General features: G+C 44.8%; 3 protein-coding genes across 3 annotated transcripts in view; 2 read left to right on the forward strand and 1 right to left on the reverse strand.

Annotated features, from left to right (window-relative positions):
* Nucleotides 1–1,632: 1,632 nt before the first annotated feature.
* esf1 (ESF1, nucleolar pre-rRNA processing protein, homolog (S. cerevisiae)) lies at nt 1,633–19,625 on the reverse strand. Its single transcript, XM_061065875.1, has 14 exons — nt 19,539–19,625; nt 18,174–18,580; nt 16,765–17,096; nt 16,486–16,599; nt 15,575–15,684; nt 15,325–15,477; nt 14,200–14,314; nt 13,853–14,066; nt 13,576–13,770; nt 13,246–13,373; nt 12,560–12,650; nt 4,097–4,188; nt 2,950–3,108; nt 1,633–2,643 (listed from the first exon to the last, which is right to left on the reverse strand). Exons 2-14 carry the CDS (start codon nt 18,556–18,558, stop codon nt 2,293–2,295), a joined length of 2,439 nt encoding a protein of 812 aa, XP_060921858.1. The 5' UTR covers nt 18,559–18,580; nt 19,539–19,625; the 3' UTR covers nt 1,633–2,292.
* On the forward strand, nt 4,555–10,767 carry LOC132995773 (E3 ubiquitin-protein ligase TRIM39-like). The gene is made up of 2 exons (XM_061065939.1): nt 4,555–4,939; nt 8,552–10,767. The coding sequence occupies exon 2, from the start codon at nt 8,554–8,556 to the stop codon at nt 10,192–10,194; it is 1,641 nt and encodes a 546-aa protein (XP_060921922.1). The 5' UTR covers nt 4,555–4,939; nt 8,552–8,553; the 3' UTR covers nt 10,195–10,767.
* Nucleotides 19,626–20,714: 1,089 nt separating the features above from the next.
* ndufaf5 (NADH:ubiquinone oxidoreductase complex assembly factor 5) overlaps nt 20,715–24,981 on the forward strand; it is an 8,188-nt gene continuing 3,921 nt past the window's right edge. Inside the window, exons 1-8 of the mRNA XM_061062906.1 lie at nt 20,715–21,052; nt 21,494–21,534; nt 22,567–22,630; nt 22,707–22,754; nt 23,604–23,707; nt 24,084–24,123; nt 24,288–24,485; nt 24,887–24,947. Coding sequence (XP_060918889.1) covers nt 20,828–21,052; nt 21,494–21,534; nt 22,567–22,630; nt 22,707–22,754; nt 23,604–23,707; nt 24,084–24,123; nt 24,288–24,485; nt 24,887–24,947 — 781 coding nt within the window. The 5' untranslated portion in view covers nt 20,715–20,827. The remainder of the gene's footprint in view (nt 21,053–21,493; nt 21,535–22,566; nt 22,631–22,706; nt 22,755–23,603; nt 23,708–24,083; nt 24,124–24,287; nt 24,486–24,886; nt 24,948–24,981) is intronic.

The raw sequence follows: 24,981 nt of genomic DNA on the forward strand, positions 1-24,981 counted from the left end.
TAGTGATGTTAATGATTAATCATCTATCGATTAATTGCCGTCAAGAATTTTACGGATTAGAAATGTATTCACTCACTATCTGTTTACAGTTTAACCAGCGGTCACATGTAATACCAATACATACCAAAAGAGGGCGCCCTTCACATTTACAACTCAGAAAAACTGCTGTTATCACTACTAAAGGAAGAAGAGGTGCTGTGAAAAGTGAGGGGAAATTTAAGTGGTCAGCAGAGTGTTTTCTGCAGCTGGACTTGTTGTGAATAGACTGAGCACACGACTCAGCCCTGGTCACTTAGAGCTGCTCGTCTTTGTAAATAAAATAAAAATGACTAAGCCGTACATGTATTTTGGTGAGTAGAGTATTTAATGCCCTCACAACTCATGACTGAATGTGCAGAAATATTAATTTGCCTACAAAGCAGAATAATTAAGTGTACTGGAAAGCTGCTCAGATGGAACACTTCCTGATGCTAACGTTACTCATGCACAAGAACGACAAATGTTATACAAGAGAAAATAAAAAGACAGAGAAAAGTCTGCAGAGAGATTTAAGAAAGGGGGCGGGGCGGGGAGGCGGAGCTAAGGTGAGGCGCCCTGCTCGTGCGCTGTCTCTCTACCTTCCCTTACTCTCTCTTTTTTAATGAGGAGAGACGAGAGACACTCCTCCTCATCCAGATCCTCTGACCGGCTTCAGCTGCCTCATCCCCCCCTCACTGTCTTCAGCAAACAGTGTCCACGGACTCCCAGTTCTCCCAGTAATGAGATCATGAAAATCTTCTTTCATTGAATGATCTTTACTCATTATATTTTTAACCCAGAGAGACAGCACAGTCTAAATTACACAAATCAGTCACGTTACCGAGACGTGTGCATGACTCAGTCTGCGAGTTTAGCTGATTAAAAACAGGAAGTTATCCATCACTCTGTTTCTGTTGCCATGGTGTTGAAACTACACTACAATCAAATCGATGTTTAACAATCTTCAGTCGTGGCGACAACCCGACGTGCAGATTGTGCCCGCCTGTCCCAAACAAGCCTTTGTAAAGATCTGATTGGTTCAATTGTTTGTCATTTTCTCTCCGTGGCTCAGAATGTGAATAGTTTGGAGATTATTCTCTGATAAACAAACGTACCGGAGCTTCTTAAAGACGCTGCTTCACAATAAAAGCTTTTATTTTGAAGGAGCTGCAGGAACGTCTCAGCTGTGAGAGGAGAGAATCGCGCACACTGCTCTTTGCTCAGCGTCACGATCTATTGAAGAACGAGCAGATGTTTTGAGGAGCAGCAGCGTGCTCCTCCTCACCTGCTTCAGGACAAAAAGGTGTGAACACTTCCTGTCAATCACAGCGGGGTCTGAATAACGAGCTGCGGAGAACACGACCCGGTTTGGTTTTGAAGTAGAATCAAATCGTTCCGTCTCCCGACAAAGAATCAGCAAAACGTCTTAAACAGCAGCCTGTGATTGGAGACGCTTTAAGGGAAGCAGAATGTGGAGACTTGGTTTGATTGACAGCTCCAGGACGTGATGACTGCAGGGCGTTCTGCTGAATCCAAAGGACCAATCAGAAACACTTTGTTATGTCGTCATCTTCATTTGACCTGCAGATAAAATTATCCTGATGCGAGATCATCTTCACATCACAAACTTCTCTTTATTGGAACTCGAGTTACCAAAGAAACATTCATTTAAAGAAAGAAAACTTTTCACCACTTTAGAAACAGCGTCACTGTTACTCCCAATTTACACACACTCCGTGCACGCCGCTGACCGACTACGGCGCTCGCTGTGGAAACACGATCATTGAGTAGAGTGGCGGTGAGCTGCGGTGTAGTGCACGGCGTTGACCGACCGTGGCGCTCTTGGAGTACGTGGGAACGGGGTAAGACACTGACAGCTAACAGAAACATCAGCTCACAGCTGCTGGAGGAACAATCTCCCCCAAAGAAAGCTGAAATGTCAAAAGTGATTTACTAAAGTAAAAACCTCGGTGTCGTGATGGTGAACGTGTTTCTTGAGGTCCAGGGCGTCGCTCTCTTCTTCTTCATGTGTTTGAAAATAACTGCAGGGCTTCTTTAAGAGTTCTGTGTGAAGAAACTGTCCAAATAAAACATTCTCACAGCATGTGATGCAGCACCATTCACTTTGTCCTGCACCTTCTTCTACTTTGTGGCGTTTCTTTCTGTATAAAAACATCAAACAGGAAGTAGAGTTCATCAGGAGAAACTGTTCCTGCAGGCTGGGACTTCTCCCAGTCTCTGCCGGTCTGCACAGTTTTGTGTTGAGAGTTCCACCTACACCAGTTTCTGTTTCTTGCGAGCCTGAAACTGCTCCGTTTTGCTTTTAATCGACTTGACGAGCAGAGACAGACTCGGGTCCATCGCTTTCTTCGACGTGACCTCGACCGCCGCCGCCGCGTCACGGTCCTTTTCCCGTTTCTTCCCCGCCACCTGCTTCCTGTCGGCTCCCTCCCCCTGATCTCTGAGCCCGTCCTCCAGGCGCCGCTGCTCCTCGTCTCTGCGGCGCTGCTTCTCCGTCAGGATGCTCTGCGTGGCGTTGGTCTTCTTGTAGCTGGGGTGGGAGGGGTCCAGGTTGAACAGGTGGGAGGTGAACATGGCCTGGAAACGAGGGTCCTTCACATCCACCTGGACGCACAAACAGAGAGAGAGGGAGAATGTTACAACATCGTCATGACCACGATTTAGTCAACACAGAGCTAACAGCCTTCCTTTGACTCCATCACACCACGAGAGTGGGAAATGAACGTCTATATATTTATTTCTTCTTCAGGTCGACTGTTCATCTTTAAAATCAGATCAAAACACATTAAACGGGACGATTGTGGTCAAAACAAAAGTTTGAACATTTAGCGGCCGAATGCTAAAGTCAAGTCCTGGAAACCGGAGGACATTCAGCTGGAGCAGCACGACCTGTGACATCATCACACCCACCTGGAATTGGTCTTCCTGCTGAGGCTCCTCCCCCTTCTTCTTCAGCAGCTTCTTCTTCTTCTTCTGGCTCAGATTCTGCTGCTCCACGATCTTATCGTAATTAAAGTGTTTGTGTTTGGCTTCGTCGCCCTCGTCCTCCATCAGCAGGGCCATCTCCGCCTGCACACACACACACACACACACACACACACACACACACACACTCACAGACACACACACAGACACACACACACACACACACAGAAAACACACACAGACACACACACACACACACACACACACACACACACACACACACACACACACACACACACACACACACACACACAGAAAACACACACACACACACACACACACACACACACACAGACACACACACACACACACAGAAAACACACACACACACACACACAGAAAACACACACACACACAGACACACACAGACACACACAGACACACACACACACACACACACACACACACACACACACAGACACACACACACACAAAGACACACACACACAGAAAACACACAGACACACACACACACACACACAAACACACACACACAAAGACACACACACAGACACACAGAGACACACACACACAGACACACACACACACACACACAGAAAACACACACACACAGACACACACACAGACACACACACACACACACACACACACACACACAGACACACACACACACACACACACAGACACACACACACACAGACACACACACACACACACACACACACACAAAGACACACACACACAGAAAACACACACACACACACACACACACAGAAAACACACACACACACACACACAGACACACACACACACACACACAAACACACACACACACAAAGACACACACACAGACACACAGAGACACACACACACAGACACACACACACACACACACAGAAAACACACACACACACACACACACACACACACACACACACACACACACACACACACACACACACACACACACACACACACACACACACACACACACACACACACACACACACACACACACACACACACACACACACACGTTGAGATGCTGTCTTCAGGTGAATATTTACAGATGTGATAAACTCTCATGGAGCTGCAGTCATTGACCTCTGACCTTTTGTTTCTCCAGCTCTTCTTCCTCCTCAGCGGTGCGCTCCTCCTCCTCCCCTTTCTTCTTCTTCTTCTTCTTCTGTTGCTTCTTCACGTCTGCACACACACAAAACAAATCATGACCTGACACGCTGCAGACCTCTGAAGATCAAACAATTAAATTCAGACACGTTAGAGACACGTGAGCGCATGAATAAAAACCAGGAAGAACACTTCAGGTTTTCATCCCGAGACATCTGAGCTGTTTGTTCTTCTCACAGGTAACAAGACGAGGAAGAAGAATGAAGCTTTACTCTTCTATGTTGACCTTATTGTTTCAAACTAAACTCCAACACTGACAGTCTGTCTGAAGAACAGCTGTGTTTATAAATACAGAAAATAATTTAATTCTGAACAATTCCAGAAACCACACAGGCCACGACCACTAGATGGAGCCCAACATGAAGATACAAGAAGTGATCAGTTCTGTTCTGCTGCCACAACAAGCACAAAACTCTCCTGATACATGAGTGACTGTAATAAATGAACTCGAGCAACCTATCTTATTCACAAAGAAGATACGACGACTTTAATGAAACTCTTCTTCTCAGATCAGATCAGATCAGTCTATTGAAGCTGGTATTTCACAACAGCCCTGTGACTCAGAGGGAAGAAACAAGCTGCAGTTAGAGGAGGAGCCACAGCTGAGGGAGGAGAGCTTCAGCGTCACTCTGAAGAAATGAAACTTAAAGTTTGTCAGGGTGTCAGCCACGCAGCCGTCCAGAAAGGTCTCCGTTTCTCTTCAAAGAAATTAAACTAACTTCATCCAATCTTTGTCAACGACACAGCAGAGTCTCTGCAAACACAGGTGAGTACAGCTGATCATGTTTACACTTTGAACAACCAGGATTTACACTCAACTCTTCATTTCACTCTCTCTTCATACTCGAGCTTGTTAAACTGTGTGTGTGTGTGTGTGTGTGTGTGTGTGTAACTGAGATTCACTCATTTGGACTTTAATTAATTTCTAAATTTCTGGTATTGTTGTTGTTCACTGATAACATCCTGCAGCCAAACTGAATTCTATTTCCTCTGGCTGTTTCACAGTAAAAGCCTTGACATGGAGGAACCACAATGAGGCTTTTAATTTGAAGGAAGCAGAGAAGGAAGTGAAATTTGTCAGCAAAGATTTGTCAGCAGTAAAATCCTGCACTAAGAATCTGTCTCTGCACAACAGTAAAGTTCAAAATCAGCTGTTTCACCAGCAGAGGGCGCTCTAGCTTTACAATGCAGCAACATTGATCTTTGTTGTTCTCAGCTCGGTCAGAGTTAAAAACTGAACATTCATTCAAGATTACTTCACCAAAGGGGCGCTGGTGGTGCAGTGGTTAGTGCGCGCGCCCCATGTATGGAGGCTATAGTCTTATCCAAGCGAGCAGCCCGGCCTTTCTCGCATGTCATTCCCCACTCTCTCTCCCTGATTTCCGACTCTATCCACTGTCCTATCTCTCAATTAAAGGCACAAAAAGCCCCAAAAATAATCTTTAAAAAAAAAAAAAAAAGATTACTTCACCAAATACTAAAAGAACATGAATTATTTCTGTCCCATCATTTGGACATTAGGAGTTGTTGGACAAAATACAGATACAGCGATATATCGTCGTCCTGAATCGTGCAACACAATTATCACATCACTGGTCCAAACCAGGGTGACCACACGTCCAGATTTGACCGGGACCGTCCCCTTTTCAAGCTCTGTGTCCCAAGTCCCCACAAATATCTACAAAACACTAATAAGTCCCAGTTTTGAACAGTCCCTGTCCCGGTTTTAACCGACCAAAACAACGCACCATGCTTGTGACACTGATTTGTCTGTACATGTGTCAATCAATCTCGGAGTTGCAGCTGTCGCTTAGCTAGCCTAGCTTATCATGCTAACGGGACCTGCTGGGTAACGACAGGTAGGCGAGCTGTCATACTGAGAGGAAGTCAGCGTTTTCCAAAGAGCTGCAGGAGAGTTACAGCTTCCTTTGAAAAGTACCAGCCAATGAATAAGCTGCATTTTACAATCTACTTCAGTCAAGCAAACGCCGCTGACAACCAACTTAAACGAGCTGCTCAAGAGGAAACCTTTACCTGCCATCGTGTGTGATCAGTGCAGGTCACCGATCTGCGGATAGATGCATGTGGGTTTGCGGTAAAGTTAAAGTGTCCCGATTTGGAGCTTTAAAAATATGTTCACCCTATTGTTTACATCCAAGCAGTAGAGTGAGAAGAGAAGACCCATTAACGAAGCTACAGGAACAGCTAGTGGCTGTTGGCTGCATTACACCTTAGACACCAGCATGGGGAGCCAACATATGAAATACACACAGCCATGTTTACACACAGCCTTCTTCCAGGAGTGAACGTTGGCGCGTATGGCTGCAACTGCTCTCGGAGAGATCTGTATTTCTGTTTGTCTGATGCTGTGCTGCTGTTGTAAGACCATCTGAACTACAGCTCACTCCGCCAACATTTGTCAGAGATCGGTATACATGACAACCGATTAAAATCCAGCCTCATCAGCCGGACAAGTAACCTGTTTCGTGATGCTCTCTCCACTGCCAAATCTGTATATTTTGCTAACCTTCTTCTCTCCTCTCTTCAGTTTTTAAATCCAAACAGATGATGATATTTCTAGTATCATTCAAAAATTGAAATCTTCTACCTGTCAACTAGATCAAAGCCTGTCTACCCTCTCTGTCCTCTTTAATAACCAACATCATCCAGGCCTCTCTCACTTCTGGTCTTGTTCCATCATCCTTCAAAACAGCTGCAATAACTCCAATACTCAAAAAACATGGTGCTGATCCCAATAACCTTGATAACTTCCGAGCCATTTACAATTTACAATTTATTTCAAAAATACTGGAAACGGTAGTTGCAGCTCAGGTTCACACACACCTCTCTGACAATAACCTGTTTGAAGAACTCCAGTCTGGTTTCCATCCACTTCATAGCACGGAGACAGCCCTGGTGAAAATCACTGATGGCAGCTGACTCTGGACTCTGAACAATACTCATCCTCCTTGATTTAAGTGCAGCCTTGGACACCAAATCTCATATCACCCTCCTAGACAGACTAGCTTCAATCGGATTCACTGGCACCTCCCTCACCTGGTTCAAGTCATATCTCTCTGGTCGCACTCAGTTTGTTCATCTCAAAAACTTCAGGTCGCATATCTCCCCAGTCACTACCGGTGTTCCTCAGGGCTCTGTCTTGGGTCCTCTCCTTTTCATCACCTACATCCTACCTCTCGGTCACACTTTCAGGAAATGTGGTATTCAGATTTACTGCTACGCGGATGACACTCAGCTCTACCTGTCCTCCAAGCCCAACTCCACCCTCCCAGCTTCATCCCTCTCCGACTGTCTGCTTAAAGTTAAATCCTGGTTCTCTCATAACTTCCTCAAACTCAATAGCAACAAAACTGAAGATCTCCTTGTTGGTTCTAGGCAAGTCTGACATTTTTTCAATAACAATCGACAACTCCTCAGTCCCTCCCTCCCCCCAAGTAAAGAGCCTTGGTGTCCTCTTCGGCAGTAGTCTATCCTTTGAAGCTCACATCAATAATATCACTCGGTCAGCATATTTCCACTTCAACATCAACCGTCTCCACCCGTCTCTCACACCTAACAGCCATCCTTGTCAATACCCTGGTTACCTCCTGTATAGACTATTGCAACTCTCTCCTCTCTGGTCTACCTCTCAAGCTTCTGCATAAACTCCAACTGGTTCAGAACTCAGCTGGCCGGATCATCACCAGAACCCCCTCCATCACTCCTATCCTTCAACAACCCCACTGGCTTCCTGTCAAATATCGCATTGACTCTACAAGATTCTCCTACTCACTTTCAAAGCTCTCCATAACCTCGCACCTCCGTACCTTTCTGATATCCTCCACATCTACACACCCTCCCGGACCCTCCGTTCTGCCTCCTCCTTTTATATATTTGTCTTCTCTGTCCCTTCTTATTATTGCTGTTTTTGTTTTTCTTTAGTTGATTGTGTTCTTGTTTTTACCTTTGTCTGTAAGGGGACCTTGAGTGACCTGAAAGGCGCCCATAAATAAAATGCATTATTATTATTATTAGGTACAAAATATGTGTTTGGTGGATTCGTAATTCTGTTGCAGACTAGCGATGATGACGTTTAAACGTTTAGTCGATTAACCCCGCACATGACGCTGAGCACAACATGCAGAATAAGAAGCAAAACCTCAGCAAATCGAGTCTGAACTTTAGAATCAGGCCTGCAATACGAATGTTTTTTTCATTCTTACCAACACAGGGCTCCACAGAAGGATGTACTCGCATCTTTAACTGAACATCTGTAACCAACTTTGATCAGTCAATCCTTCATCCCTTCTTTCCAGTTTCCAAACAATAAATCATGTAAATTAATCAAATCTTATTCTTTCTTTCACTCTCTGTGTAGATATGGCTGCTGCAAACTATCATCGGTCTGAGGATCAGTTTCTCTGCTCCATCTGTCTGGATGTGTTCAATGATCCTGTCACCATACCATGTGGCCACAACTTCTGCAAAAACTGCATCACTGAACACTGGAACACCAGCGACCAGTACAGGTGTCCAATGTGTAAGGAAGCTTTTACCAATAGACCTAAACTGAGGATCAACACTTTCATCTCTGAGATGGTTGGTCAGTTCAGAGACAAAGCTCAGCAGGAAGCCAGCAGCAGCAGCTCAGAGCTACAAGAGTCCAAACCAGTAGAAGTTCTATGTGAAGCCTGCACTGGAACCAAACAGAAGGCCCTGAAGTCCTGCTTAGACTGTCTGGTCTCCTACTGTGAGACTCACCTGGAGCCTCATCTGACAGCTTCACGTCTGAAAAGACACCAGCTGATCGACCCTGTGGAGAACCTGGAGGACAGGATGTGTACGAAGCACGATAAACCTCTGGAGCTGTTCTGTAAGACCGATCAGACCTGTGTCTGCACACTCTGCTCTATTTTAGACCACAAGACACACAAGCTTGTTCCTCTGAAAGAAGAATATGAAGAAAAGAAGGCAGAGCTGGAGGAGACAGAGACTGAAATTCAGCAGATGATCCAGAAAAGACGACTGGAGATTCAAGAGATCAAACACTCAGTGGACCTCAGTAAGGACGATGCAGACAGAGAGATGGCAGAAGGTGTTCGAGTCTTCACCGCTCTGAAGGAGTCTGTTGAGAGAGGTCAGGCCGAGTTCATCGACACGATCGAAAAGAAGCTGAAAACAACAGAGAAACAGGCCGAAGCTTTCATCAAAGAGCTGGAGCAGGAAATCTGTGAGCTGATGAAGAGGAGCACTGAGGTGCAGCAGCTCTCACGCTCTGAAGACCACCTCCATCTTATCCAGAGAGTCCAGTCTGTTAACTCTGCTCCACCCACCAAAGACTGGACAGAGGTTAATGTCTGTCAACCACTTTATGAGGAGACTGTGAGGAAAGCTGTGGCTCAGCTGGAGGAGACTCTCAGTGAAGAGATGAAGAAATTGATTCAAGTTGAGCTGAAGAGAGTCCAGCAGTATGCTGTGGATGTAACTCTTGATCCTGATACAGCACATCTTGATCTCATCCTGTCTGATGATGGGAAACAAGTTCATCATGGTGACGTGACGAAGAATCTACCAGACAACCCAGAGAGATTCTCTCTTTGTGTTTGTGTTTTAGGAAAGCAGAGTTTCTCTTCAGGCAGATTTTACTTCGAGGTTCAGGTTAAAGGAAAGACTTGTTGGTTTTTAGGAGTGGTCAGAGAGTCCATCAACAGGAAGGGAGAAATCACAGCGAGTCCTGAGGAGGGTTTGTGGTCTATATGTTTGAGAAATGGAAATAAGTACACAGCCCTTGATGACCCTCCAGTCCGTCTCTCTCTGAAGTGTCGGCCTGAGAAGGTGGGGGTGTTTGTGGATTATGAGGAGGGTCTGGTCTCCTTTTATGACGTGGACTCTGCAGCTCTGATGTACTGCTATACAGACTGCTCCTTCACTGAGAAACTCTTCCCTTACTTTAGTCCCTATCTTAATAAAGGAGGTAAAAACTCTGCACCTCTGATCTTAACTCCTGTCAGTGTGAAATAATCACTTATTTTCTATATTGATTTGACTTCAAAAGAATAAGGCTATATATTCTTTGTCAACACTATATTTTACATCTTTAACAGAATCTGCTGTTCTTGAGGTATTAAACACCTGGGATTGATTCATAATCTTCTTCTGTAAATATACACAACTTTTTTTTAATCAGAAAGGACCCATAAAGATTATTACAATTATTGATTGCCGTAGTGAGTTTTTGTCCTTTCTACCATTTATCTGTTTCTTAATGATTTGGGGGCCTTTTATTTTGAAGGCTGGTTTGCTTCTTACCTGCTTAAGACTGGATAGCGCCGGTAGGTAGGCTATCAGTGCGTTAATTGATGGAAACTCGTCGTCATCCTCTCACATCTTATCAACCAGCTGGTAGGCGTACAGTGTATTTTGTCGATTTGATTGTGAAGTGTGGGTACAGCAATTCTGCTAACAACGTAGCTGTGCTAGAATAAATGCTAGCATTAAGCTTAGCCATGCTATTTTAGCCACTAGCTGTTAGCCATTTGGTTGTTGAATTTTGTATCTGTTTCTGACGTAATAAAGGTCATAGTATTAAAGGTTTTCAGGTTATGGATTGTATATTTTGGTGTAATAAGTAAATGGGTGAACAGATTTTTTTTTTATTATTAGTGCTGGGTATGATAAAAAACTTTTAGCACTGAATTTTCTCCCAACTCTTTTCGCACGATTGGGCAAAGGTAGAGGAAGTGTTTTACAATATTTTCAGGATTGAGAGAAGAATTACAGCCATGCTTAGGTATGATAAATGGACTCAAGCTTGTTTAGTGCTTTTTAGTCTCCTGACTACTCAAAGCGCTTTTACACCGCAGGTCCCACATACACATTCACACACTGATGGTAGAGGCTGCTGAGTAGTGAAACCATCAGAAGTTACTAATCCCATTCATACGCCACCGACGAAGCAGCGGGAGTAACTCAGGGTTAAATGTCTTACCCAAGGACGCATCAGACGTGTAGCTGCAGGAGCTGGGGATCAAACCCCCAACCTTCCGGTTGAGAGACGACCAACTCTACCAACTGAGCCACAGCCGCCCCTATATGGTATGGTATAACGCCTTACTGAGACTAGACCACATGTCTGTTGTTTTTGAGTAGTGGGCAATTGTTCCCAGCTCTGCTTCTACCTTATTACGATGTGGGGATCTGTATTAAGCTAAGTTAACACATACCTGGGATCCACAGTTTTGATTATCCCCTTGAAGCCGTCTCTTTTGGCTGTATGAGGCGGGACCATGTCTTTGGCCAGATAGAAGGTTATTGCATCTGTGACCTTGTTCCAATGTTGGTTTAGCTTCTCATAGGCAGTCCTTCGAGCCAACACTTGCTCAGACATTCTTGGTCTTCCAAGACTTCCTTTCTGCTGACGTGGTGGGAGTAAATTGCTGGTGTTGCCTCCTCCGGGAACAACTGTAGCTCCAGAACTTTTGCAATAAATGGTCGTTTGGTCCACGTCGGATTTTTTTTTAAATCTGAAAAGCCTCCACAGAATAGACACAGCTCTTCTCTTCAGCACAAGTTCTTCTTGTGTGTCTTCATTTCCGTTTCTTCATTCTCCAACATGTCCATCCTTCTTCTCCACTTGAAAGCTAAATGCTACTGCTCGCACAGATCGTAATTGCGGCGATGTATCCGATCATGCCTTTCAGCGGTGCCGAAGTGAAAAGGGTCTTCTCTCAAGAGAGTAAACAACCATTTTTTCAGCCGTTATTTGTCTGTATTGTGATATATGAAATTAAAATTCATATCATCGGTAAACTGCCCAGCACCTTGTATTTTACTGTTTTTTACCAGGTAAATGTATCAAATGTTTTAAATACTTTAATGACCCATATAATAAACTTATAAACCTTCATCTGTTGTCATGTTTCACTATCTCTGCTTGAATATGTGGTTTTACTTTTGATGGTTATCTTAAAATCCAGGGTGTAAGACGCATTTGTAGCTGTAGACTACGCTGAACACAACAGAAATCGTCACGCAGGACGACAGTTTGAACCTTTTCTTCTCTCCTTCAACATCGGACTGCGTCTTATATTCTGGATTTTACGGTATTTGTATTTTTCTTTGTTTTCTTCATAAATATCTTACGGTGTGTTTGTGGAAACTATTGCCACGGTATAAAGTGAATAAAAGTTCATAAACCATCAGACTAAAGAAGAATCCATTGCTCTAGTCGTGACGCTTCACTAATCCTTCATAAATAATAGATCATTTACTTTAACTATTCTTACTTCTTTGTGCCTGTGTGTTTTATGATGGTCCAAATAAATCAAGAAAACAAACCCTTCATACTAACGTATTGATAAACTGATTAATTGAAAGTACTGATTACCTGAAGCAGCGAGCTCCTCTGCAAAGAAGGGGTCGCTGAGATCGACGTCTGGAGGAAGCTCGTCCTCACTGAGCTCATCGTCACTCTCTCCCTGAGACAAAAAGTAAAAATCAGAATCATTAATAACTTTGTGATGTACATCATTACAGGTTTGTAGTTTACATGTGTGACCCACAGACTGTGAATATTAATGGATGAAGCCTGAGTGACGTCACCCGTCTGTTCCTGCAGGGGGCGCTGGAGTCCCATCGATGGCGGTCTCCATGCTGGAAATGCTGTCTCAGTCTAACTTTCAGTCAACCTAACGACAGGCTGAGAGCTGGAGCTGAGGCGGGTTTTAAACCTCCTGACAAACCGTTACACCGCGCCCACCTGTCAATCAGGTCAGCTACACGCCTTATTGTGAATAACTCTTATCCTTCATCAAATCAAAACTGATGAGTCATCAAAACATTCACCCCCCGTACAGTGTGTGTCCATCCAGACATGAGCTAATCACACCTATTTGGTTTTTTGAACCAGGCTGTAAACATGTTAATCTCTGCTGTAAAAACAGGCTTTTTAGAATGGGTGTGTATGTGACTTCCTGTGCTTCTGCAGCCAGCCTCTAGTGGACACTCCAGGAACAGCGTCAGCTTTACTTTTCAACACCAGAAGTTACTACTCTGTCTGTCTTCCTCTCTCACCTGTTTCCTCTGACTTTTCTTCTGCTTCTTCTTGTCTTTCTTCTTCTCTAAAAACTCCTCCCACGGCGTCAGGTTGTCCTTCCCCTCCATCTTCTTCTTCACCAGCTGCTCCGTCGTCTCCCTCAGACCTGCACACGCAGAAAGCAAAACGCATTAACTCACTCGTTAAGGAAATAATGGAATTTCAAACATGCGATTTGAACATTTTTTATAATTCAACAGCCCTAGTCTTTATGCAAGATTTAGATATTCAAAGTGCTTGTACTACTCTTTTAATGTTAATGAGTGTTTGATCCATCCTGCCCGCTGACATTAAAGGTCCCCTCATACCTGGCACCCAGGTGATCTCCATCTCCATGTCTTTGTCCTCCTGCAGCTTCTTCTCTTTGTCCTGGATTCCTTTGAGCAGCTCTCGGTACTTGGAGATCTGCTCCTCGCCGCTCTTCTTCTTCTTCTTTTTCTTCTTCTCGTCCTCTTTCTGGGGTTTCTTCTCCACCTTCAAGACCGGCTCTTCAGTCTGTTTGGCTACAAAACGAACAAAACGTCAGAAAAAGCTCAAAGTTCATCTCATAATAAAACCGCGGTAAAGCGTCTTTAACCGTCTCACCGTCTGTCGCGTTGTCGTCCTCGTTGTCTTCTTCGTTCTCCTGCTCTCCAAACTCAAACCCTCCTTCCTCTCTCTCCTCTTCAGATTCTTCTTCTTCGTCACTGGAGGAGGCCAGGTAGGCGTTGAAATCCATGTCCAGAAGCTCCTCTTTGTTGAACTTTCTGTTCATGGCGGTCACTCGATCGTGGTCCGTCTCATCCCACGTCAGCTGAACCTGATGGGTTAAACACGGAAACATCAGAGTGAACGTCATGCATTTGTCAGCGAGCGGGTTTTGTTTTGAAGCTCTGTCTGTCTTTTATTTGAGCTGATGAAAATAAACCGTTATTCGCAGCCCGTTGTCTCACTTTTGACGTTGTGGTGGCTGATGAGGTGAACACTTTTGGCGTGTAAGCCGACAGATTCACGTCCGTCGCCACGTCTTTGGGCTCCTCGTCGAACTGGACGTCATCAGGAATAAACCTGTTCAAGAAAGGTTTGAGATTCAATCATACCGTTTAAAAACCCTTTCTCTTCCTGATTATTTTAACTGTTTGATATTTAATGATGCTCCTCTTGTGTCTAAGATTGTTAAGATTTTAGATATTTTGGTACCACATCAGTAAGATCAGTGAGCTGTGTAGAGAGTGAGATGATAAAGGTATCTTACTATCTGATCATTAAGGAAACATGTTGAAGTGCTGGCTTCTCTGACAACAATGCAGCAGCCAGTATGTCCTCCTTCTAACTTTAGATTCTGCTCCTGAATGCTCTGGATTTGTTTGGACCAGAGAAGGTAGGCGCTTTTAAGGTGACCCCCCCCACACGGCCGTTTTGGACGCCCCTCGGTTTGCCAGATATGAGAGCAGTTATCAGGTCAACAGGTGTTGCAGCGATGGAAGCGGGCAAGAGAAGTGGTTCAGATAGAAGTGATTGTACCCGACCTAAAAAGCCTCTGCATGTTTCTAATAAGCTCCACGAGCAGAAACGTGCTCAAACTAGGATCAATATTGGAGATGCTTTTTGAAAAATGGAGAGAGGTTAGAACACAGAAAGGTTTACAGACCCATGCAGAGCTGGATAAACACTGAAGCTTCAGAGTCCACCACATGGTGACCTGAGTGAGCATGGACTCTAGAGAGGAGGGGGGGGGAGACAGCTCTCTACAATGTTTATAATTTAGACTGCAGTACCCATTTTAAACACTAGGGGTCAGCGTTACATACTGCTCCTTTAAAACGATAAATTCTCTCTTCTAAAAACATCATCTATTTTAGAAGACAGATGTGCAGGAGAGGAATTAATCCACCATAAACTACAGGTTACCTCCTGCACACGGTCTTAACTTGCACACTGTGAAATGATTCAGAGGACTTTTATGTTTGTTGTCATGGTATCGAAACATGTACTGATAATATCTAATTTTTACTAGAATCGTATCGAGTTTAAAGTTCTGGTATCGTGACGACCCTACTCCCGTCTCCTCCTCTCACCGCAGGTCGAGGACCGAGCAGCTGCTCTCGTACTCGTAGCCGTCACACTCTTCGTAGATCTTAGCCGCCGTGTCGACAGAGTCACACTCCACAACGGCGTAGTAATACTTCAGACGCTTGAACTGGTAATCCCGCATCTTCTCCCTGTAAACCCTGAGAGGAGAGACACACACACACACACAATAAACACACACACACAGTTTTCTGAAGACTCCGTCTGTGTGACTTTTTAAACTTTGTCTTTATTTACTTCTCCTCCTCAGTGTCGTTGTCCGAGTCGTCGGGCAGAGCTCTCAGCTCCAGCGGTCCCTGGGTCTCCTCTGACTTCACACGCTCCTTTCCAAACTCTGACGGGTATACCTGGAGAGTGGACAATACCCAGCATGCAATGCGGTTTATCTCTCTTACACACAACAATCTCCCTTCCACAAGTGGTTAAATCTAAATAATACTTCAAACATATATTTGTGCAAAACTCCTGATATTTCCTCCTCGTATTTATCCTGCAGAAAGTGAGAGTGAGCTGATATGAGAACGCAGCAGGATATAATCAGGAGAATTCACCTGGAGCCAGTGGGAGGGGCCAGTGGGAGGGGCCAGTGGGAGGGGGTGGTGACCTTTATTCCCTGTGATCGCTGCACGACCATAGACTGTCTGCACGCCACCTCTACCATCTCCGTGCTCTAATCAACCTGCTGCTGCATGTTTCCTGTTCTCCAGTTTGTTCTTCTCCACTCTTTAGTTCACATTGTAAATTAAACATAAATCGGAAAAGTTAACCCTTTCTGTTTCGTTTAAACCTGCAAAGATTTCAAAGATTTTAGGAGAAACGTCGCCGATCTCTCTGACAGCTTAAGTTACTTTTTAAATTAACAGAGCATGTGAAGAGGTTTTTAAATTAAAGTAAGAACTTTAACAGTTTCTAAACTTTAGGAAGTGGGACATTTTCCACCCTGAGTTTTGCCTCTCAGGCTACAAACAGGCCCTGGATCTGGAGAGGTGTTTGCTGGAGCTTCTGGAGGATATGTTTTTTTTTAATCCGTGCAAACTTTGAGAATGTAGTAAAGAATCTGAAAATGTGGGCAGAAAAAGTTTGCGTGGTAATCCTAAATTTCTTCTGGCTGTGAGTCGTCGTCTTTGTGTGTTCAGAGAAGTTTTTACCTTGACCGACAGCACGGCTCCTCCTTTGGGGAGGAAGGAGTTGAACAGAGCGAGCAGGTCTTTGGCTTTCATCCGGTCCCAGTCCATGTTACAGACGGCCAGCCGGGCAGAAACCTGAACACACAGACACACACATAAACAAGACTTTGGGGTCAAGCGTACTCTGATCTGGTCCCGGGTCCCTGTTGTGAAACCCTTAAACACAATCATCTAACTAAACATCCTTGTCTTGTGTCTGAAGTGTTAAACGAGTTGACACTTTTCCACGCTCTTCCTCACCTCGTCACTCCGCGGAGCGTCCTTACACAGCTCGCCCCAGTCGTGTTCGATCTCCTCTTCCTCCTTCTTTAGGAGGGCGTCCACCTCGTCTTCATCGTCCTCGTCTGAGCTCGTCTCAACGTTTCCCTTCCCTCTGGCCAAATCCGGCCCGCTGTCACTGTCCTCATCCGAGTCCAGCCCGGACTCCGCCTCCGAGTCTGAGCCGCTCGCCTCATCGCTCCCGTCTTCTGCATCATCATCATCATCATCCTCCTCCTCACTGCTGTCGGCGACTCTGTCTCCCAAGTCGACGTCCTCCTTCTCTGCAGATTTCTCCTCTTCATCTTCATCGTCTGAAGAAAATAATAAAAAGTGGTAAAGAGTCCATCGGAACTATTCCCATTTATTCACATTCATACACTGCCGAGGAAGCAGTGGGAGCAACTCTGGGTTAAATGTCTTGCCCAAGGACACATCCGACATGTGGCTGCAGGAGCTGGGGATCGAACCCTCGACCTTCCGGTTGAGAGACGACCGACTCTACCAACTGAGCCAAAAGTATTTGGTACTATTCAGCGAAGGTGGGCAGCCCGCGAGTTGTGCTCCCACCGTTTTCTGTGAATGCACCATTGTGACCTCACGAGGGAGAAAAGATGGTAAAAAGTGGCGCCGCCAGCATGGTCATTGTCACGTTGATATACAGCAAAGCTCGTTATACACAATGAATGGAGGTGAATGACAGCACGTTTGTTGTGGCTAAATGGATATATTAATTATTTACAGTTAAAAAACAGAAAAGAGACAAACATGAATGAATTTAGAATTACATTATTGTTTATTCCTGCTTATTTTGGTTTTAGCTTTTGTTAATTGATTTGGGGGTATTTGTGCGTTATTTCTCCCTCTTTGGGGCGGAGCCGCGGTCTATCTGCAGTGTAATTTAAGTTGATTGAGGACACCTGGGGGTGAGAGCAAGAGAGGGGAAGTGGAACAGTTTTTAGACTTCAAAGGGCCGCTTAGGATATACGTGATAGAGCGATCTGATTTGTTTATTTTATTTTGTGAAGTTTAGTTTCTGCTGAAACGTTTTCTATTAATAAATGTAGCTTATAAGTTGACTTTGGATCCACGGCTGCCTTTTGTTTTTATTTGATAGCGTGTTAAACCCGCTCAGCAATGGCTTACCTAATTGATTTTGTTTGAAGCCGTCTCAACGTTTGTCTGCATTTTATAAAGGACGCAGCCTTCTTTTAAGATCAAAGGTATTACCATCCAGATTTTACAGTATTGTTTTTAGACGCAATAAAGTGAGGTGAGTTTGATTCACAGTTGGTGCATGAAAGTAAAACATGCAACAAAAGACCCTCTTTATAATCAAGTTCAAAGAGCCGGGTGTTTGTGTTCACATCTCAGTGAACACGAGGACTCACCCTCTTCAACGACTCGGACTCCTCGCTCCGTAGACTCTTCTTTTTTCTTCACCTCTCCGTCAGCTTTCACCAGCTTCTCCTTCACTTTCTTCTTCTTCTTCCCCTCCGCTGCCTTCTTACTCTTTACATCCTCCTCCTCGTCCTCCTCGTCCTCCGAGTCGGACACTTTGTAGAAGCGCTTCAGGTCCTCTGTGGAGGTGTGGTTGATGGGACGTCCTCTCTTGTCCACCGTGTACTTCACCTTGAAGCGTTTGTCGTGAAACATGGACTGGAAACGTTTGTCGATCTTGATCTTGCGCTCTCTCTCGGGCATTTCCCAAAACCTGGGATCCTTCTGCACGCGGAGGAAACGCTCATCAGCGCCCTGGCTCTTTTTTGACGACATGATGTCAAACTCAAAGTGTCACCTGAGGAATAAAAACAAGACATATTCAAACATTTAGCAACACAAACAACAGCCATTCATGGTTACCGCAGAGCAGCTACTCCTTGGTGTCCATGGTTACCGCAGAGCAGCTACTCTTTGGTGTCCATGGTTACCGCAGAGCAGCTCCTCCTTGGTGTCCATGGTTACCGCAGAGCAGCTACTCGTTGGTGTCCATGGTTACCGCAGAGCAGCTACTCCGTGGTGTCCATGGTTACCGCAGAGCAGCTACTCCGTGGTGTCCATGGTTACCGCAGAGCAGCTACTCCGTGGTGTCCATGGTTACCGGAGAGCAGCTACTCCGTGGTGTCCATGGTTACCGCAGAGCAGCTACTCCGTGGTGTCCATGGTTACCGCAGAGCAGCTACTCCGTGGTGTCCATGGTTACCACAGAGCAGCTACTCCGTGGTGTCCATGGTTACCACAGAGCAACTACTCCGTGGTGTCCATGGTTACCACAGAGCAACTACTCCTTGGTGTCCATGGTTACTGCAGAGCAGCTCCTCCTTGGTGTCCATGGTTACTGTAGAGCAGCTCCTCCTTGGTGTCCATGGTTACTGTAGAGCAGCTACTCCGTGGTATGAACATTTATTTACCTGTATGTCAAAATAAATGAATTTAACCATGAAACCAGTGAAGTTAGAGTCTGGTGTTTGATTCAGAGTATGGAGATAAATGATTAAATGTCAAATATTTGGAAATGACACGGCTGACAGAGCAGCATTTAGGGCTCAGCATGACTTAAACGGAGTTAGACACTTAGCTTCAGTGCTAACATGTAAACAACACGTCCAAGCCGTTCAAACTGTCTGTAACGGCTGAGCAGGAGACACTAGCTAATCCGACACACAGTAACTGACATTCCTCCGTACAATACGTGTGATAAAATACCATGAAAAGACATTTAGAGTAAATAAGCATCAGAAAAACTTCACATATACCTCAGTAGTGCCTCTCTGGTCTCTGCTACACGTGTGTTCCCAGCATGCAACTGTTCCGTGACCTCTCGCTTCTCCCGCCCCTTTTTTGGTAAGGCGAGTGACGTGGGACAAATAAGTGAAAACGCGTAGTACTTTACTAAACATTTTCTAGTAAAGGACGCGTACACTTTATAAAAAGGTTATCCATTAATAACATTACATTACACGTATCTACACATGTGGCTTATTAATGGATAAAAGCAAAGTGGTTTTGTAAATTAATTTAAGACATTCTACGGTGGCCTTGAAGTGCAAAACATGATGAGAAATCACAAAACACAACACCAAATCAGAAAATGAAGCGGCAACCTCCTGTTGAAAAATGTGGATGTGCAAAAAAAAAAGACAAAAAAAAAAGAAGTTTCAGCTTGCGGCTAAAACCCGCCTCAGCTCCAGCTTATCATGTGCGTCCGTCAGCGCCATTGATTAGCTCATGTCTCGATGGACACACACTGTACGGGGGGGTGAATGTTTTGATGACTCATCAGTTTTGATTTGATGAAGGATAAGAGTTATTCACAATAAGGCGTGTAGCTGACCTGATTGACAGGTGGGCGCGGTGTAACGGTTTGTCAGGAGGTTTAAAACCAGCCTGTCGTTATGTCGTCTGAACGTAAAGTTGAGACATCGTTTTCAGCATGGAGACCGCCAATCGATGGGACTCCAGCGCCCCCCTCTTCAAACATTCATTTTACAGTCTGTGCAGAAAACACGACGGCAAATCTAAAAACACAATGGCAAAATGCGTGTTGTGTTTCGTTGTGATTTTTGCACTTCAGGGCCACCGTACATTTACATACAGTATCCTGTAGTTCTTTAATTTTTAAAAGTGATGGATTTGTGTTTTTCCTCTGCATCATATCATTTTATTCTACTAAAACTTTTTAGGTTATGTAATTGATTAATTAAATCCCTTCGGTCTCTGGAAACATTAGGTAAGCCTTGTTTTTTTCTGTATTTTGTGATTGTTCTAATAACCAGTATTTGTGTGAGGTTGTGGTGTTTTCTTAACATAAATGTCTTATATTGTTTAGTTTTTAAATGTGTAGTTTGAAGCCAGATTGTGATCCAGTTCCATATTTTCAAATCAGCCTTTAAAAAATCCAGTTCCACATTTCCCCTCCTGCTCTTCAGAGAGGTCATCCGTGTGGAGGACAGGAAGAAGAAGTGAGCTCGGAGGAAGTGAACCGCTCTGGTGTTGACACTTTCTCTGCTTTAATTCAAAGGGATCCGTTTGTGTTCACACCAACATGAGCAGCGGGGTGAGCCGGACGGTCCTGCGGAGGCTGCACTCCGCCTCCCCGGGCAGCTGGAGCCGGATCAGGCCGTCCTGCTGCAGACTTCAGCATGCCGGGTTCAGGTTCATGTCAGGCCGGGGAGCCATGAATGTGTTCAACAGGGAGATGAAGAAGAGGCAGAAGAACTGGGCAGCTTCTCTTCAAAACGGACATCACTACGACTACCTGAGGGACGAGGTACGACCTGCAGCTGAGACGTATTATTAAAACACTGCGTGATAAACGATACAGCCTCCCCTAGGTTCATAATCTTTAGTCAGAAACTGCACAAAAACATTGCCAATGTTTATGTGCAATTTTAAAAGTGTGCAGGAGTTTGCTTGCAATGTTTAAAAAACAAAAAAAAAGAAGTTAGTCATTATTGGGTGTCTTTGACTAATGTTGTTATTGACGTGATATAACAGGTATCGATCTCTGTTCTTGTCTCATATGGAGTGTAACAGTCTGGTTACAACCAGGTGACAACTCTGATTATGATGCTGCGTTCAGGTGCACCTCGGATGGTCCCAGTTTCCGGGTTCTGACTCCAGTGTGTTCACGTGCTTTCAATATATCAGAAGTCTCTTTAACGGTGTATTACATTAAACTCTGTTTGTTTGTCTCTGTGTTGGTTTGCAGGTCGGCAGCAGGGTGGCTGATCGTGTCTATGACATCGCCAGGTACGCCTGTGACAGGATAGGTTTATATTAGTGATGTCAGCATGAACTAGTTAACCGTGCATCTTTGAAAGTTTCCGGGTGAGGAGTGAGTCTCTGCCACAGGCGAAGGAGTTCATGTATGTCGGGGGTCTTGGTCATGAGTGAGGGTAAAAGGGATCAGGAGATTGACAGGCGGATTGAAGCGGTGTCAGCAGTATTGCGAGCGGTCCGTCTTCACTCCTACCCTCGCCTGGTGGTCATGAGCTTTGTGTGACTGAGATCACAGATACACGCGGCTGAGATGAGTTTCCTCTGGAGGGTTTCACATCTAAAGGAGCCAGTTGAGGTGGTGCAGGGTTCTGAGTAGGATCCTCCTGGACGAGCTCCCTCAGCTGGCCTTCGGGTACGTCCGTCTGGGAGGAGACCCCGGGGTAGACCCCAGAGCTCACTGGAGGGATTATATATCTGTCTGGTTCTGGGAACGCCTCAGAATCCCCCAGGAGGAGCTGAGACATGTTGCAGACATTTAGAGATTCATCTAGATTAAAATGATCATAGTTCAACAGCCCCAGTTTATTTTGATATCTACAATTCACTTAGCAGACTCTTTTATCCAAAGCGACGTACATCAGAGAGTAAGAACAACACAAGCAAGGATCTAGAAAAAAGGGAACAATGTCAGTAAGAGCAAACGATCAGCTTTGAGTCTGATTGGACACACAGGTGCTGACAGGAAGTGACCAGAGACAAAGCTTAGCTTTTTCTTAAAGGTGCAGAGGGACTCTGCAGATCACATGGAGTTTGGAAGTTCGTTCCACCACCGGGGGGCGACAGAGGAGAAGAGTCTAGTCAGCGTCTTAGGACCCTGTTGTGAAGGTTGGATCAGACTTTCATTGGCAGAGCGTAGTGGGGGGGAGGGAGTGTAGACCTGGATGAGTTAAAGTGAGGAGCCGTTTTTGTGTCTGTTTTGTAAGCGAGCAGCAGAGTTTTAAATTTGATGCGAGCAGTAACTGGGACATATTTCCAACATGACTGCGCTCCTCTTCCTTTCAGGACGTTCCCTCTGGCTCTGGACATCGGCGGGGGGAAAAGTCACATTGCAGAACATTTGAACAAGGTAAAGCCTCTACATGCGAGCTGTCATTAATACTAAAGGAATGTACACTGACTCTTTGTCCCTCTTGTTGTTTCAGGAGGTCGTAGAGCGTTTGTTCCTCACAGACATCTCTGAAAGATCTCTGGTGAGTGTTCCAACAAACTCAGAGCTGTCGTTGAAACGGACAGGTGACGAGTTTAAAGGCTTTATATGTGATTTATTGATCCAGCAGATGTCGCCCTTGAGCACCAGCATGAAACCAAAACAACTCACGCTGCATTGTTGTGTTAGCATGCTAATGCTAGCGATCTTTATTATGCTCGTAGCTTCACACTGCATGTAAATTTACCTGAAATGAGCGTGATCTAGAAACACAGTTAAGCAGTGAGTACAGTATGTTATTCTTCTTTTCTCTAGTCCCTCAATTAAACAACTTTTATACACGAGGGGAGGAGTCAGCCGGCCGTCCGGGCGATGTAAACAAAGTGAAGATAGGACTCTGAAAACTCTGAAAACATCACAGACAGTGGGACTCGGGTGTTACACCCATTGTAGACAGTCATGACTCACAGAGTTATTTTCAGAGGAGATACTTGATTTATATTATATTTAAGTGTGAAGAATCACATTTAAAGACTTTAAGACAAAAGGGGAAAACTTAAATAATAGAGGATGTTGTCTTGGTTTGGGAAAGTGAAGCCTCTAGACCATCTTCCCACGTCAGCCATGTTGCCATGACATCACGCTCAAATGATGATGTCGTGTCTTCCTGTTGTGCTGCAGGTTTAAGTCATGTGACGTCGCTAATCTGAGCAACTGTTTTTTTTACATCCAGCTAGTTTGACCTCAAATGAGCTTGAGATCAAACTTGCTGATGAAGCTTTTCTTGAGAGAGGGGGGGAGGGGGGGGGGGGGGTGCTCCAATGAAAAAGGTTGGGAACCAGTGACTTACACTGACACATGATGCTTTTATTTGTACTTCTCTGATCTGCAGAAACAGACGAGACAGACTGAGATCCCAACTCGCTGCGTTCTGGCTGATGAAGAGTTTCTGCCCTTTAAAGAAAACACGTTCGACCTGGTGGTGAGCAGCCTCAGGTGATTCATGACTTTTATTCTGCTTCCTGCCTAAAGAAGTGTAACATCCTGCAGTTCCTCAAGTGTCCACTAGAGGCTGGCTGCAGAAGCACAGGAAGTCACATACACACCCATTCTAAAAAGCCTGTTTTTACAGCAGAGATTAACATGTTTACAGCCTGGTTCAAAAAACCAAATAGGTGTGATTAGCTCATGTCTCGATGGACACACACTGCACGGGGGGTGAATGTTTTGATGACTCATCAGTTTTGATTTGATGAAGGATAAGAGTTATTCACAATAAGGCGTGTAGCTGACCTGATTGACAGGCGGAAGCCTTTTTCTATAAGAACAAATAACTTCTATTCATTCATAGTTTCTCTCTCTCTCTCGTCAGTCTTCACTGGATAAACGACCTGCCAGGAGCTCTCAAACAGGTGAGTCTGTTTGCTGTTTCTCCTCAAATCAGGCAGACTAAATTACAGAGATAAATACAAATATCATAAATATAATGTAAATAAGTATCGATATTAAAGTTTCAAATCCTGGTGTCATGATAACCCTTGTTTACCCTGACTGAATGTTCTGGTGTGATCCTCAGATCCAGCAGGTGCTGAAGCCTGACGGGGTGTTCATCGGGGCGATGGTCGGCGGGGAGACCCTGTACGAGCTGCGTTGCGCCCTCCAGCTGGCCGAGACGGAGAGGGAGGGAGGGTTCTCCCCCCACGTCTCCCCCTACACCGCCGTCACCGACCTGGGTAACCTGCTGGGCCAGGCCGGCTTCACCATGCTCACTGTGGTGAGACACACACACACACACACACACACACACACACACACACACACACACACACACACACACACACACACACACTCTGACAAACACACACACACACACACACACACACACTCTGACAAACACACACACACACACACACACTCTGACAAACACACACACACACACTGACACACACACACACACACAAACACACACACACACACACACACACTCTGACAAACACACACACACACACACACACACACACACACACACACTCTGCATCACAAATAAACACAAGCTAAACTTCAAAATAAAAGCCCAACACTTTTTAGTTTTAAATGCAAAATAAGGGAATTTCAAACATGTGAATAAAAATGTGATTAAACTAAGGAATCGTTTCCTGTTTGTTTCTGTTTCAGGACATTGATGAAGTTCAGGTTCACTATCCAGGAATCATTGAAGTCATGACGGATTTACAAGGTAACTTAACTCACTTCTACACAGTAAAACAAAG

This window comes from Labrus mixtus, chromosome 2, assembly GCF_963584025.1.
Source record: "Labrus mixtus chromosome 2, fLabMix1.1, whole genome shotgun sequence".
NCBI lineage: Eukaryota > Metazoa > Chordata > Actinopteri > Labriformes > Labridae > Labrus > Labrus mixtus.

Excerpts from the sequence above, each read along its gene's own strand:
- LOC132995773 (XM_061065939.1), top strand. The coding sequence starts at position 8,554 with ATGGCTGCTGCAAACTATCATCGGTCTGAGGATCAGTTTCTCTGCTCC.
- esf1 (XM_061065875.1), bottom strand. The coding sequence starts at position 18,558 with ATGTCGTCAAAAAAGAGCCAGGGCGCTGATGAGCGTTTCCTCCGCGTG. Across the intron at positions 14,067-14,199 it reads CAGCCACCACAACGTCAAAA|GTTCAGCTGACGTGGGATGA; the intron begins GTGAGACAACGG and ends TTAACCCATCAG. Across the intron at positions 3,109-4,096 it reads AAGAGCTGGAGAAACAAAAG|GCGGAGATGGCCCTGCTGAT; the intron begins GTCAGAGGTCAA and ends GTGTGTGTGCAG.